The sequence below is a fragment of the Rhinoraja longicauda genome, chromosome 10 (assembly GCF_053455715.1).
Source record: "Rhinoraja longicauda isolate Sanriku21f chromosome 10, sRhiLon1.1, whole genome shotgun sequence".
Taxonomy (NCBI): Eukaryota; Metazoa; Chordata; class Chondrichthyes; order Rajiformes; family Arhynchobatidae; genus Rhinoraja; species Rhinoraja longicauda.
The window spans coordinates 5689697-5704322 of record NC_135962.1 but is presented as its reverse complement, the minus strand read 5'-3'; the positions used below and the strand labels follow the sequence as shown (position 1 = coordinate 5704322).

At 44.4% G+C, this 14626-nt stretch overlaps 1 protein-coding gene across 5 annotated transcripts in view; it reads left to right on the top strand.

The window, feature by feature from the left end:
* Positions 1–14626, top strand: part of wdr21 (WD repeat domain 21) — an 80114-nt gene that overhangs the window by 23940 nt on the left and 41548 nt on the right. The window contains exons 1-3 of one of the 5 annotated variants that reach the window (XM_078407057.1): positions 558–691; positions 7345–7447; positions 11024–11124. In XM_078407057.1, the coding sequence (XP_078263183.1) occupies positions 7353–7447; positions 11024–11124 (196 nt within the window). In that variant the 5' untranslated portion in view covers positions 558–691; positions 7345–7352. Of the gene's footprint in view, positions 1–557; positions 692–2273; positions 2337–7344; positions 7448–10951; positions 11125–14626 lie in introns of those variants that run through there. The other 4 variants (XM_078407058.1, XM_078407059.1, XM_078407056.1 and 1 more) reach the window with 4 other exon arrangements.

The following is a 14626-nucleotide window of genomic DNA, read 5'->3' as shown; positions in this document are numbered from 1 at the left end:
TCTGGGACAGATGAAAGAATAATAAAGCACGTAATGAAATACTCTCGACTCTTGCCTGGCTGTGCCTCCCCTCGACGGCGAGTGGCCGGGCCGGTTCCCTCTGAGCATGCGCGCTGGCTGGGCTTGGCGGGCGTGCTGTGGGCCTCAGCAAAGATACTAGAGGAGCAAGATAGACCACTCGACCGTAGTGCGTCACGGCGCCATTTTAGTAGGCAGAAACGTGCAGAAACATTTAAAAAGAAAAATAACAAAAATCTGTGAATTGATAGATGAGATATATTCTGCATTTTAATCGTACCATCACACATACTGTTCCCCCAAAACACTGATTACACTGCGAGAGGCATGGCGGACGGCGGATTTTGCTTACTAAAATGGCGGACGGTGGGTTTTGCTTACTAAAATGGCGGACGGCGGGTTTTGCTTAATAGAATGGCGGACGGCTGAGGGTTTTTTGCTTACTAAAATGGCGGAAGTCACGCTCCTTTGCGTGCTGCACTTCAGTGTAGGCGATTTCAACGGAGTGGTCCATCTTGCTCCTCTAGTATCTTTGGGCCTCAGTGGGCCCGGAGCGCCGGCGTTGCACCCTGGCCGCTCTGGCACCAGTTTCAACTGTCACCTCGTCACCGGGGGCCGCCCCCGCCGCCAGTGTACTGGACGGACAATTGTGTGTGTGCACCGACAAGGTGAGGTAAGAAAGACGGGAGCTTAGCGGCAGAACCATCGCACCACATACAAGCCAGTCTGACTGAGGAAGGTTCTCGACCCCGACACGTCCCCCGGCACTTCTTCTCTCCACAGATGCTGCCCGTCCCGCCGAGTTACTCCAGCACTTTGTGTAAATCAGCATCTGCAGTTAACTTCCTACACAAAGCAATCTGCAGCTGCTGAAAGTCTGACATAAACCCTTTATTGATCCACTTTCTCCTCCAAAATATTACAAATGAAATTTAACCTGGAGGTTCCCTTTGATCTGTCGTTTTCACACCTTGCCCTTCCATATCTCTGTGTCTCCCCCTCCCCTGACTCTCAGTCTGAAGAAGGGTCTCGACCAGAAACCTCACCATTCCTTCTCTCCAGAGATGCTGCCTGTCCCGCTGAGTTACGCCAGCATTTTGTGTGTATCTTCGGTGTAAACCCAACAAATATTGGCGATAGACACACAAAGCTGGAGTAACAGTGTGTGGAGAGAGACACAAAATGCTGGAGTAAGTTAGCAGGTCAGGCAACATCTCTGGAGAAAAGGAATATGTGACGTCGAGACCCTTCTCCAGGGATGCTGCCTGACCTGCTGAGTTAATCGTCCCCTTTGATCTCTCATTTCATACCTTACCCTTCCACATCTCGTTTCCATTTCCCCTGACTCTCAGTCTGAAGAATAGTTTCGACCCGAAACATCGCCCATTCCTTCCCTCTAAAGATGCTGCCTGTCCCACTGAGTTACTCCAGCATTTTGTGTCTGTCACCTGCCAGTTTTTGCCCCATCCCTGACCTGCTGAATTAGCATTCTCTCCTCAGTCTGAAGGGTTATGAGCTGGAGGGCCAGTCTGAAGTCCACGACCTGAAACGTTGCTTGTCCATTTTCCTCCACAGATGCTGCCTGACTTGCTGAGTTCCTCCAGCACTGTTTTGTACTCATGTTTCGATGATTTGCCTGGATAGCATGCAAAATATTTTTTTAGTCTTGGTACACATGATGGTGGTAAACCAATGTACCAATAAATAAACTGGCAAAAGAATGTATAAATAGTTTAATAATACAGTAGTTCTTGGTGATTGACATAACTTGTACTTCACACTTTGAACTAAACCTATCTGAATTGCTAAAGTGGATTACTTACCTTTCGTTGAACAACAGATCTGACGTCTAATGACGTACGGTGCAAAATGTATTCTTTAATGAGACATCTTCATTATTGAGTTTCATTCTCTCTGCCTAGGATATATTAGGCCAAATTTAATATATGATGCCTTCATTGATATGCCTGAATGCAGTTCAATAATACAGAGTAACTCCAGAAATCTTATTGGTTTGGTGTCTGGCTCAGCAAGGGATGTTTCCCATGACCCATTTATTTGAAAAAGTAATTTTATCTGTAATTTATTTTTTGCATCACTGCAAGGCATGATTTAGGTTAGCTCAATGCGCTCAATATAAACAATCAATATTAAAAATTATTCATTTAAATTGATTTCAACTGTTTTTAAATGCATAGGTGTTGGTTGGCGTTTAAAAAAGTGAAACAGGCCTCTGAAGACACGAGCTGTTAAAAGCTATCCCCATAGGAGATAGTTGAGGCTGATACAGTAACAACATTTAAAAGGCATTTGGGCAGGTACATGGATATGAAAAGTTTACAGTGGTTATCTCGGTTGTTAGCTACAAAGTGTTATCTTAGCTTGCATGGATGTATTGAGCCAAAAGGGTTGTTTCATGCTCTATATTCTGTGCTCTTTGACAGTAATCTATATTTGCTGCTCTATCTACTGAAATCGTTCAGTCAGACAGCATCCATAGAATGAGAAGCAGTTGAAGCTTCCAATTGAAAACCCTTTATTGGAAATATCGAGAAATGTCAACTCTGTTTCACTTTCCACAAGTGCTGCCCAACTTCCCATCTGTTTACAACATTTTAGAAACATAGAAAATAGGTGCTGGAGTAGGCCATTTGGCCCTTCAGTAGGCCATTTGGACCAACACCGCCATTCAATTCAATCATGGCTGATCATCCAAAATCAGTACCCCCTTCCTGCTTTCTCCCCATATCCCTTGATTCCGTTAGCCCAAAGAGCTATATTAACTCTTGAAAACATCCAGTGAATTGGCCTCCACTGCTTTCTGTGGCAGAGAATTCCACAGATTCAAAACTCTCTGAAGAAAAAGTTTTTCCTCGCCTTAGTTCAAAATGGCCTACCCCTTATTCTTAAACTGTGACCCCTGGTTCTGGACTCCTCCAACATCAGGACCATTTTTCCTGCATCTAGCCTGTCCAAACCCTTAACAATTTTATATGTTTCTATAAGATCCCCTCTCATCCTTCTAATTCCAGTGAATATAAGCCCAGTCGATCCATTCTTTCATCATATGTCAGTCCCGCCATCCTGGGAATTAACCTGGTGAATCTACGCTGCACTCCCTCAATAGCAAGAATGTCCTTAGAAACATAGAAAATAGGTGCAGGAGTAGGCCATTCGTCCCTTCGAGCCTGCACCGCCATTCAATATGATCATGGCTGATCATCCAGCTCAGTAACCTGTACCTGCCTTCTCTCCATACCCCCTGATCCCTTTAGCCATAAGGGCCACATCTAACTCCCTCTTAAATATAGCCAATGAACTGGCCTCAACTACCTTCTGTGGCAGAGAATTCCACAGACTCACCACTCTCTGTGTAAAGAAATGTTTTCTCATCTCGGTCCTAAAAGACTTCCCCCTTATCCTTAAGCTGTGACCCCTGGTTCTGGACCTCCCCAACATCGGGAACAATCTTCCCGCATCTAGCCTCTCCAACCCCTTAAGAATTTTATATGTTTCTATAAGATCCCCCCTCAGTCTTCTAAATTCCAGCGAGTATAAGCCTAGTCTATCCAGTCTTTCTTCATATGAAAGTCCTGCCATCCCAGGGATAAATCTGGCGAACCTTCTCTGTACTCCCTCTAAGGCTAGAATGTCTTTCCTCAGATTAGGAGACCAAAACTGCACACAATACTCCAGGTATGGTCTCACGTGGGCCCTTTACAACTGTAATAGGACCTTCTTGCTCCTATATACAAATCCTATTGCTATGAAAGCCAACATGCCATTAGCTTTCTTCACTGCCTGCTGTACCTGCATGCTTACTTTCAGTGACTGATGTACAAGGGCACCCAAGTCTCGTTGCACCTCTCTTTTTCCTAATCTGACAACATTCAGTAATAATCTGCCTTCTTCTTCTTGCCACCAGTGGATAACCTGCATTTATCCACATTATACTGCATCTGCCATGCATCTGCCCACTCGCCCAACCTATCCAAGTCACCCTGCAGCCTCACAGCATCCTCCTCGCAGCTTACCCTGCCACCCAGCTTTGTGTCATCCGCAAACTTGGAGATGTCACATTTAATTCCTTCGTCTAAATCATTAATAGATATTGTAAATAACTGGGGTCCCAGTCTTGAGCCTTGCGGCACTCCACTAGTCCCTGCCTCCCATTCTGAAAAGGGCCCGTTAATTCCTACTCTTTGCTTCCTGTCTGCCAACCAGCTCTATCCATGACAATACCGTATGACTATAAATGGCTTTTCTCCTCTTATTGTGGAAAGTGAAACAGGTTTAAGGGCTGTTAATTGGTGGGGCAGCAGTAGAGTTGCTGCCTTACAGGGCTTTCAGCGCCGGAGACCCGGGTTCGATCCCGACTACGGGTGCTGTCTGCGCGGAGTTTGTACGTTCTCCCCTTGCCCTGCGTGGGTTTTCACCGAGATCTTCGGTTTCCTCCCACACTCCAAAGACGTACAGGTTTGAATGTAAATTGGCTTGCTAAATGTAAAAATTATCCCGTGTGTATGTAGGATAGTGTGAATATGCAGGAATCGCTGGTTGGCGCGGATCCGGTGGGCCGAAGGGCCTGATTCCGTGCTGTATCTCTAAACTAAACTAAACTATTGGCGATTTGAAAAGAAAACTATCAAATATTTGAGGAATTTAATTCTTGCTCGTATAGAGTCATAGAAAATGGAAACAGGCCGTTCGGCCCAACTTGCCCATGCCAATCAAGATGCCCCATCTACAATAGTCCCAACTACCTGTGTTTGGTCCATATCCCACTAAATCTTTCCTCTCCATGTACCTGTCCAAATGCCTTTTAAATGTTGTTACAGTACCTGCCTCAACTACCCCCTCTGGAAGCACGTTCCATATACCCACCACTCACTGTGTGAAAATGTTGCCCTTCAGGTTCCTATTAAATCTTTCACCTCTCACCTTAAACCTATATCCTCTGCTCTTTATTTCCCCTACTCTGGGTAAAAGACTGTACATCTACCAAATCTATTCTCCTTATGATCTTATTAGACCACAAGACATAGGATCAGAATTAGGCAATTTGGCCCATCGAGTCTACTCTGCTATTCGATCATGGCTGATCTATTTTCCCCTCGCAACTAAATCATCATGCCTTCTCCCCATAACATTTGACGCCCTTACTAATCAAGAACCTATCACTTTATGTAAACGTCTTGCCCTTCACAGCTCTCCGCAGCAATGAATTACACAGATTTACCACCCTCTAGCTAAAGAAATTCCACCTCGCACCTCTAAGATCACCCCTCATCCTCCTGCTCTCTGAGGAATAAAGTCCTAGCCTGCCTAACCTCTCCCTATAACACAGGCCCTCAAGTCTTGGCAACATCTTTGTAAATCTTCCCAATTCCTCCGTCTACGCCGCATCTGCGCCCGGGATGAGGTGTTTCAGACTAGGGCTTCCGAGATGTCCTCGTTTTTCAGAAAACGGGGCTTCCCCTCCTCGATTATAGATGAGGCTCTCACTAGGGTCTCTTCTACATCCCGCAGCTCCGCTCTTGCTCCCCCTCCCCCCACTCGCAACAAGGACAGGATCCCCCTCGTTCTCACCTTCCACCCCACCAGCCAGCGGATCCAACATATCATCCACCAACATTTCCGTCACCTACAACAGGACCCCACCACTGGCCATATCTTCCCATCCCCTCCTCTCTCTGCGTTCCGCAGAGACCGTTCCCTCCGCAACTCCCTGGTCCACTCGTCCCTTCCTACCCAAACCACCCTAACCCCGGGCACTTTCCCTTGCAACCGCACGAGATGCAACACCTGTCCCTTTACCTCCCCCCTCAACTCCATCAAAGGACCCAAACAGTCTTTCCAGGTGAGACAGAGGTTCACCTGCACCTCCTCCAACCTCATCTATTGCATCCGCTGCTCTAGATGTCAACTTATTTATATCGGCGAAACCAAGCGCAGGCTCGGCGATCGCTTCGCTGAACACCTGCGCTCGGTCCGCATTAACGCAACTGATCTCCCGGTGGCCCAGCACTTTAACTCCCCCTCCCATTCCCAGTCTGACCTCTCTGTCATGGGCCTCCTCCAGTGCCATAGTGAGGCCCGCCGGAAATTGGAGGAGCAGCACCTCATATTTCGCCTGGACAGTTTGCGGCCCGGTGGTATGAACGTCGACTTCTCCAACTTCAGATAGCTCCTCTGTCCCTCCCTTCCCCTCCTCCTTCCCAGATCTCCCTCTATCTTCCTGTCTCCACCTATATCCTTCCTTTGTCCCACACCCGACATCAGTCTGAAGAAGGGTCTCGACCCGAAACGTCACCCATTCCTTCTCTCCCGAGATGCTGCCTGACCTGCTGAGTTACTCCAGCATTTTGTGAATAAATCGATTTGTACCAGCATCTGCAGTTATTTTCTTATTCTCTGCACTCTTTCCAGCTTAACATGATTCTTATAGCAAGGTGAGCAAAACTGACCACAATACTCTAATTTGGCCTCACCAAAGTCCTGTACAACTATAAAATAACATTCTGACTTCCATACTCAAAGCCCTGACTGATGAAGGCCAATGTATCTAATGCCTTGATCACCCTAAGTACCTATCTACCTGTGATGCCACGTTCACAGAACTATGTACCCGCACTCCTAGATCCCTCTGCTCTACGACACTCCCCAGAGCACTGCCATTCACTGTGAAGGTCCTGACCTGGTTTGACTTCCTAAAATACAACACTTTGCACTTACCCGCATTAAACTCCATTCCTCAGCCCACTTGCACAAAACCCTGCTGTAATTTTTGTAGGAAAATAACTGCAGATGCTGGTACAAATCGAAGGTATCACAAAATGCTGGAGTAACTCAGCAGGTCAGGCAGCATCTCGGGAGAGAAGGAATGGGTGAAGTTTTGGGTCGAGACCCTTCTTCAGACTCGCCCTGTGCAGGATCTGAAGCCCAGTCTGAAGAAGAGTCTCGACCCGAAACGTTACCCATTCCTTCTCTCCTGAGATGCTGCCTGACCTGCTGAGTTACTCCAGCATTTTGTGATACCTGCTATAATTTTTGATAACCATCATCGTTATCTACAATACCGCACACTTTAGAGTCATCTCCAAACTTACTAATCATCACTTGTACAGTCTCGCCCAAATCGTTGATATAAACCACAAACAACAATGGGCCCAGCACCGATCCCCTGAGGCGCGCCATTCGTCACAGTCCTCCAGACCGAAAAACAACCTTCCACTTCTGCCTCCTGCTAGTTGGTGAATATTTATGCAATCCCAGTCCCAATGCTGCCGGACCAGCTCAAAAATAATCAAAGCTGTTTTCTTACAGTTACAAAAATGGAAAGAAGCAAATGGCGTGACGGGAGGCAATCTGCACAGCACAATCGGCGACAACATAATAGATGGCGATACCGAGAGCATTATGGTCACAGGTGATAATTACAATTTTATGTCATTGCAAACAAATCTGTTTTAGTCTCAAATTTTACATTTTAAGAAGGGCTATAAATCCATAATCTGTCTTTGCCTCCTTAAATCCCAAAAAACGTACAGGTGTGTAGGCTAATTGACTGGGTAAAATGTAAAAAAATTGTCCCCAGTGTGTGTAGGATAGTGTTAATGTGCGGGGATCCCTGGGCGGCGCGAACTCGGTGGGCCGAAGGGCCTGTTTCCGCGCTGTATCTCTAAATCTAAAATCTAAATCTAAAAATGTAAATCATGGATGTTAGGTTGATAATGGTCCTGATACCTCAATGGTTGATTAAATTATCCTTACAATCATAGAATGATTTGCTCTAGGACATGACTACTCAGCACAATATGATTTGCTCTTTGAAGCTTTTTCTGTTGGTCTTACACCCCTTTTCTTTCCTCGATTGCTGGTGATATTGCCTGTGAACGCACTGAACATGTGCTCCTGAACCTGTTTCTGTCACCCTTTCAGACAGTTAGCCTTTGTTTGAGTAAAGAGAAAATTCATGCTGAGAGAGTACTCGGGTACAGATTGTTCTAATACATATTGTTGATCTCAATAATGATACCATAAAATTTGTGTGGAAACTGAGGGTCAAATGTGGAAGATGCCTTCTGAATCCAAATAACTGATAATCTGTATTAGCTGATAGGGGGATGAGTTGTTTAAAAAACAAAAAAAAGAATTTGTTATTTAGGTGGAAGTGTGTTTCATTTGAAAGCCATTGTCAAAAATTATTATAGTGTGCTTTATACTGACAGTAGTTCAGTGCAACAGGTAGACAGGGTGGTGAGTCCAATGTTGGGGGAGTCCAGAACAAGGGGCCACCGTTTAAGAATAAGGGGTAGGCCATTTAGAACTGAGTTGAGGAAAAATCTTTTCAGTCAGAGAGTTGTGAATCTGTGGAATTCTCTGCCTCAGAAGGCAGTGGAGGCCAATTCTCTGAATGCATTCAAGAAAGAGCTAGATAGAGCTCTTATGGATAGCGGAGTCAGGGGGTCTGGGGAGAAGGCAGGAACGGGGTACTGATTGAGAATGATCAGCCATGATCACATTGAATGGAGGTGCTGGCTCGAAGGGCCGAATGGCCTCCTCCTGCACCTATTGTCTATTATCTTTTGTCTATTGAAGACGAATGTGAAACACAAAGTGCTAGAGTAACTCGGCCATCCAGAAGATGGATGGTGAATGCTTGCATTCATTGGTAAGGATATGAGTACAGGAGTTGGGATGTTATTTTATAGCTATAGAAAATGTTGGTAAGACACATTTTAAAAGTTTTGTATGCAGTGCTGGTCATCCTGCGATAGGAAGGATGTCATTAATCCAGAAAGGGTGCAGAAAAGATTCACCAGGATGCTACCAGGGCTTGAAAGCTGAAGTTATAAGATGATGCTGGATCGGCTGGGATTTTTTTAACCTGGAGTACAGGAGGCTGAGGAGTGGCCTTATAGAAGCATACAAAATCATGAAAAGTATGGGATAAGGTGAATGGCCTGTCTTTTCCATGGGGTAGGGGTTTCTAAAACTAGAGGGCATCGATGTAAAGTGAGAGAGGAAAGATTTAATTAAGACCTGAGGGGCAATTTCTTCATGCATTGAGCAGTGCATACAGTGCCCTCCATAATGTTTGGGACAAAGAGCCATCATTTATTTATTTGCCTCTGCACTCCACAATTTGAGATTTGTAATAGAAAAAAATCACATGTGGTTAAAGTGCACATTGTCAGACTTTATTAAAGGCCATTTTTATACATTTTGATTTCACCATGTAGAAATTACAGCTGTGTTTATACATAGTCCCCCCCATTTCAGGACACCATAATGTTTGGGACACATGACTTCACAGGTGTTTGTAATTGCTCAGGTGTGTTTAAATGCCTCCTCAATGCAGGTATAAGAGAGCTCTCAGCACAGTCTTTCCTCCAGCCTTTCCATCACCTCTGGAAACTTTTATTGCTGTTTATCAACATGAGGACCAAAGTTGTGCCAATGAAAGTCAAAGAAGCCATTATGAGACTGAGAAACAAGAATAAAACTGTTAGAGACATCAGCCAAACCTTAGGCTTACCAAAATCAACTGTTTGGAACATCATTAAGAAGAAAGAGAGCACTGGTGAGCTTACTAATCGCAAAGGAACTGGCAGGCCAAAGAAGACCTCCACAGCTGATGGCAGAAGAATTCTTTCTATAATAACGAAAAATCCCCAACACCTGTCCGACAGATCAGAAACACTCTTCAGGTGTGGATTTGTCAATGACCACTATCAGCAGAAGACTTCATGATCAGAAATACAGAGGCTACATTGCAAGATGCAAACCACTGGTTATCCATAAAAATAGGATGGCCGGGTTACAGTTTGCCAATAAGTACTTAAAAGAGCCACCACAGTTCTGGAAAAAGGTTTTGTGTACAGATGAGACAAAGATTAACTTATATCAGAGTGATGGCAAGAGCAAAGTATGGAGGAAAGAAGGAACTGCCCAAGATCCAAAGCATACCACCTCATCTGTGAAACACTGTGGTGGGGGTGTTAAGGCCTGAGCATGTATGGCTGCTAAAGGTACTGGCTCACTTATCTTCATTGATGATACAACTGCTGATGGTAGTAGCATAATGAATTCTGAAGTGTATCGACACATCCTATCTGCTCACGTTCAAACAAATGCCTCAAAACGCATTGGCCGGCGGTTAATTCTACAGCAAGACAATGATCCTAAACATACTGCTAAAGCAACAAAGGAGTTTTTCAAAGCTAAAAAATGGTCAATTCTTGAGTGGCCAAATCAATCACCCGATTTAAACCCAATTGAGCATGTCTTTTAAATGCTGAAAAGAAAACTGAAGGGGACTAGCCCCCAAAACAAGCATCAGCTAAAGACGGATGCAATACAGGCTTGGCAGAGCAGCACCAGAGAATACACCTGGTGATGTCCATGAATCGCAGACTTCAAGCAGTCAATGCATGCAAAGGATATGCAACAAAATACTAAACATGACTACTTTCATTTACATGACATTGCTGTGTCCCAAATATTATGGTGCCCTGAAATGGAGGGACTATGTATAAACACTGCTGTAATTTCTACATGGTGAAACCAAAATGTATAAAAATTGCCTTTATTAAAATCTGACAATGTGCACTTTAACTACATATGATTTTTTTCTATTACAAATCTCAAATTGTGGAGTACAGAGGCAAATAAATAAATGATGGGTCTTTGTCCCAAACATTATGGACGGCACTGTATATGGAACAAGGCCACCAAATGAAGCTGAAGAGGTGGATACAATGGTGACACTTAAAATACATTTAAACAGATACATGGATAAGAAACGTTTGGAGGGATATGGGCCAAAACAGGCAATGGGATTGGTTCAGTTCTAAAATCTGGTTGCATGGGCAAGTTGAGCCAAAGGGTCTGTTTCTGTGTGGTATGACTCCATAACTACCTTTTACAGCTCCTGAGAATTTGAAGACTTTGAATACACAGCACTTATTATTTTCTCTCCTGAATTCAATATGATGCTTAGGAATCCGCACTCTGACTCTGGTGAATCGAATGAACAGAATAGTTCCAGGATGTCAGCAGGGGAAGCGACTAGCAGTACTTCAGTGCCATCTGATGTTCCCGGCAAGTATTACTTTGACAGCACTTAATCTCGTGCCATTCATTCTTATTGTTTCAAAGTAAGTTTTTAATTACATTAAACTTTGGAAGTATTCATATTAAATACCACAAGTAGAAATTGAAAACTCAGTTTTGACAAAGGGCCTCAGACTATTTTGATTTAGATTTAGAGATACAGCGCAGAAACATGCCCTTCGGCCCACCGGGTCCACGCCGCCAAGCGATCCCCGCACATTAACACTATCCTACACCCACTAGGGACAATTTAAAAAAAAAACATTTGCCCAGCCAATTAACCTACAAACACCTGTGCATCTTTGGAGTGTGGGAGGAAACCGAAGATCTCGGAGAAAACCCACGCAGGTCACGGGGAGAACGTACAAACTCCGTACAGTACAGCACCCGTAGTCAGGATTGAACCTGAGTCTCCGGCGCTACATTTGCTGTAAGGCAGCAACTCTACTGCTGCGCCACCGCGCCGCCCTTATTAACTATTTTTGAATAAATAGTTGCTTCCTGACCTACCACGAGTTTTTTGCATTTTGGGGTTTTATTCAAGTGGGAAACAGTAGTCAAAACTATATATTTTTTGATAATTTGGATTGCATAACTTTGAATTGCAAAGAGAAACCAAAAGTACAGTGTGTTGCACATTTTAAGGATTTTATCTGAGACTTGGCGAGTTGACATTTGCATCCATTTTTGTTGGAAGATGGGGAATCTTCTTGGGTGTCTCTGTTAATACTCCGTCAGAAAGAATCTTGGTGTGATACACAGGAAGCTACAAGTGCTAAGGTCGGACAAGTCTGAGGACTAACCATGATTCTGACCGATTCTCTCAAACCCTGATCATTAGGGCAGCAGTCACATGAAAGCATCACAACCTGCAAATTCTCCAAGTCAAATGTCATGTTCATATGTGATAGGAGCAGAATTAGGCCATTTGGCCCATCAAGTCTACTCCGACATTCAATCATGGCTGATCTATCTTTCCCTCAACCCATTCTCGTACCTTCTCCACATAACCCCTGATACCCGTACTAATCAAGAATCTATCTATCTCTGCCATAAACATATCCATTGACTTGGCCTCCACAGCTCTCTGTGGCAATGAATTCCACAGATTCACCACCCTCTGACTTTAAAAATTCCTCCTCCTTCCTAAAGGAACGTCCTTTAATTCTGAGGCTATGCCCTCTGGTCCTAGACTCCCAATGTCATCCTGATCAGGAAATATCGCCGGCTCTTCATTGTCAATAAATATAAATACTGTAACTCCAAGTCAACAGCAATATGGGAGCACCTTCATCAAGTGGTACAGTGACACAGCTTGTGGAGTCACTGTCTCAAATCTGCAGTGATCCAGGCTCAATCCCAATCCAAACACTGTCCAAGTGCAGTTTACATATTCCCTGTTCCCCCGGGTGCCCCTGTTGCCTCCCACCTCCCAAAGAAGTTGGGGCTATCCTACACACTAGCGACAATTTACAATTTATAGAAACTAATTAACCTACAAACCTCTATGTCTTTGGGATGTGGGAGGAAACCGGAGCACCCGGAGAAATCCTACATGGTCACAGGGAGAACGTACAAACTCTGTATAAACAGCACCCATAGTCAGGATCGACCTGGGTCTCTGGCGCTGTAAGGTATCAATACTACTGTGCCACCTTGCTGCCCTTTGGTTGGGATAAATGTGAGGAGAATGAAACGAGGTATGTGTATGGGCACTTGTTCAGCAGTGGTGTGGTCCTGTGGGCTGCAAGGTCCTGTTTCTGTATTGTATCACTCTACGACTCTAAAGTCTGAACTAGTTCAAGAAGACAACTTGTCACCATCTTCTGAAGGATAATTGGGGAAGACAATAAATGCTAGTCTTCCTAGCAATACCAACAGCTCAAAATGAACTGGTGGAAAGGGATGGGTAAGTTGCTGTGTAAAACAAGTTTCAGTTTGAAATCTGCCCCTTTGATTTCCTTTCCTGGAAAGAAAATAACAAGTGCTGTGTATTTACACTCTTCAGAGGCTCAGAAGTTTTAATCACACTAGCAGTAAACTATTGCAGTGAAAAGCACAATGTGGCATGTTCCTACAACAGCCTTTTTCAAATTAAATGCATCTCCACGGACAGATATAACACATTTGCGGTGTGCAAAGGTGAAAGTTGCCAGCCTCCCAGTCAGCCAACATATCACTGAATTCCTGCTGTGCTGTACAGAAAAGCCATTCTATTACATGTGTTTGGCAACTTGTGAACCAGGTGAAATTGTACACCATTATGTGAAGGCAGTACCTGAGTTGACATGAGCTGGAATGTTTTAAGCCAGAATGCCCTGGCTTCTATCCTGGTTGGACCTAGGATTTGATGGGCACAGGTTTGTCCCTATAATATACAGAGGAGGAGGGGGAATACGGCCAGAATTTCCATTCCCAATCATTTTCCACACCTATTGAAAAATGTGTATGTATAGGCTTCAGACATGGTTGGGAGAGGGCTCCAAAGCAATGCCTTCCATGTTCAAATGGCCCTAATTCAACATGAGTATGTTGGAAGTTGGATGACCAGTGTTGAGTGACCTACTTCTAACTCCCATTTCACCGTCACAATTGGGAACGATGAAGATTTCCATCAGGATTTTGTTCCCAATAGACAATAGGTGCAGGAGTAGGCCATTCGGCCCTTTGAGCCAGCACCGCCATTCAATGTGATCATGACTGATCATTCTCAATCAGTGCCCCGTTCCTGCCTTCTCTCCATACCCCCTGACTCCGCTATCCTTAAGAGCTATATCTAGCTCTCTCTTGAATGCATTCAGAGAATTGGCCTCCACTGCCTTCTGAGGCAGAGAATTCCACAGATTCACAACTCTCTGACTGAAAAAGTTTTTCCTCATCTCTGTTCTAAATGGCCTACCCCTTATTCTTAAACTGTGGCCCCTTTTTCTGGACTCCCCCAACATTGGGAACATGTTTCCTGCCTCTAACGTGTCCTACCCCTTAATAATCTTATACGTTTCGATAAGATCCCCTCTCATCCTTCTAAATTCCAGTGTATAATTATTATTAATTATAAATATTTTAATTCAAAGAGATAACAAGTAGAATCTTAATTGTGGTCATCACTGACTGGCACCCATGTGTAGAACAAGGACAGGGAATCTGGTCGGACTCTTGTAGAGGGGAGGTAGCTGCTGGAATGTGTAGGAAAGAACTGCAGATGCTGGTTTACACCTAAAATAGACACAAAATGAGTCTGAAGAAGGGTCTCGTCCCAAAACATCACCTATTCCTTTTCTACAGAGATACTGCCAAAGCAGGAGTTACTCCAACATTTTGTGTCTACTCGCTGCTGGAATGAGTGGGGCAAGAGCTGGCAAGTGTTGGGTGGATCCAGGTGAGGAAAGATTGATTGGCAAATGAGTCAGGTTGGGGAGAGAAGGTGGAGGTGATAAAGTGAAGAAGACAAAAGGAATGGAGTTAGACAGGCAGCATCTCTGGAGAGAAG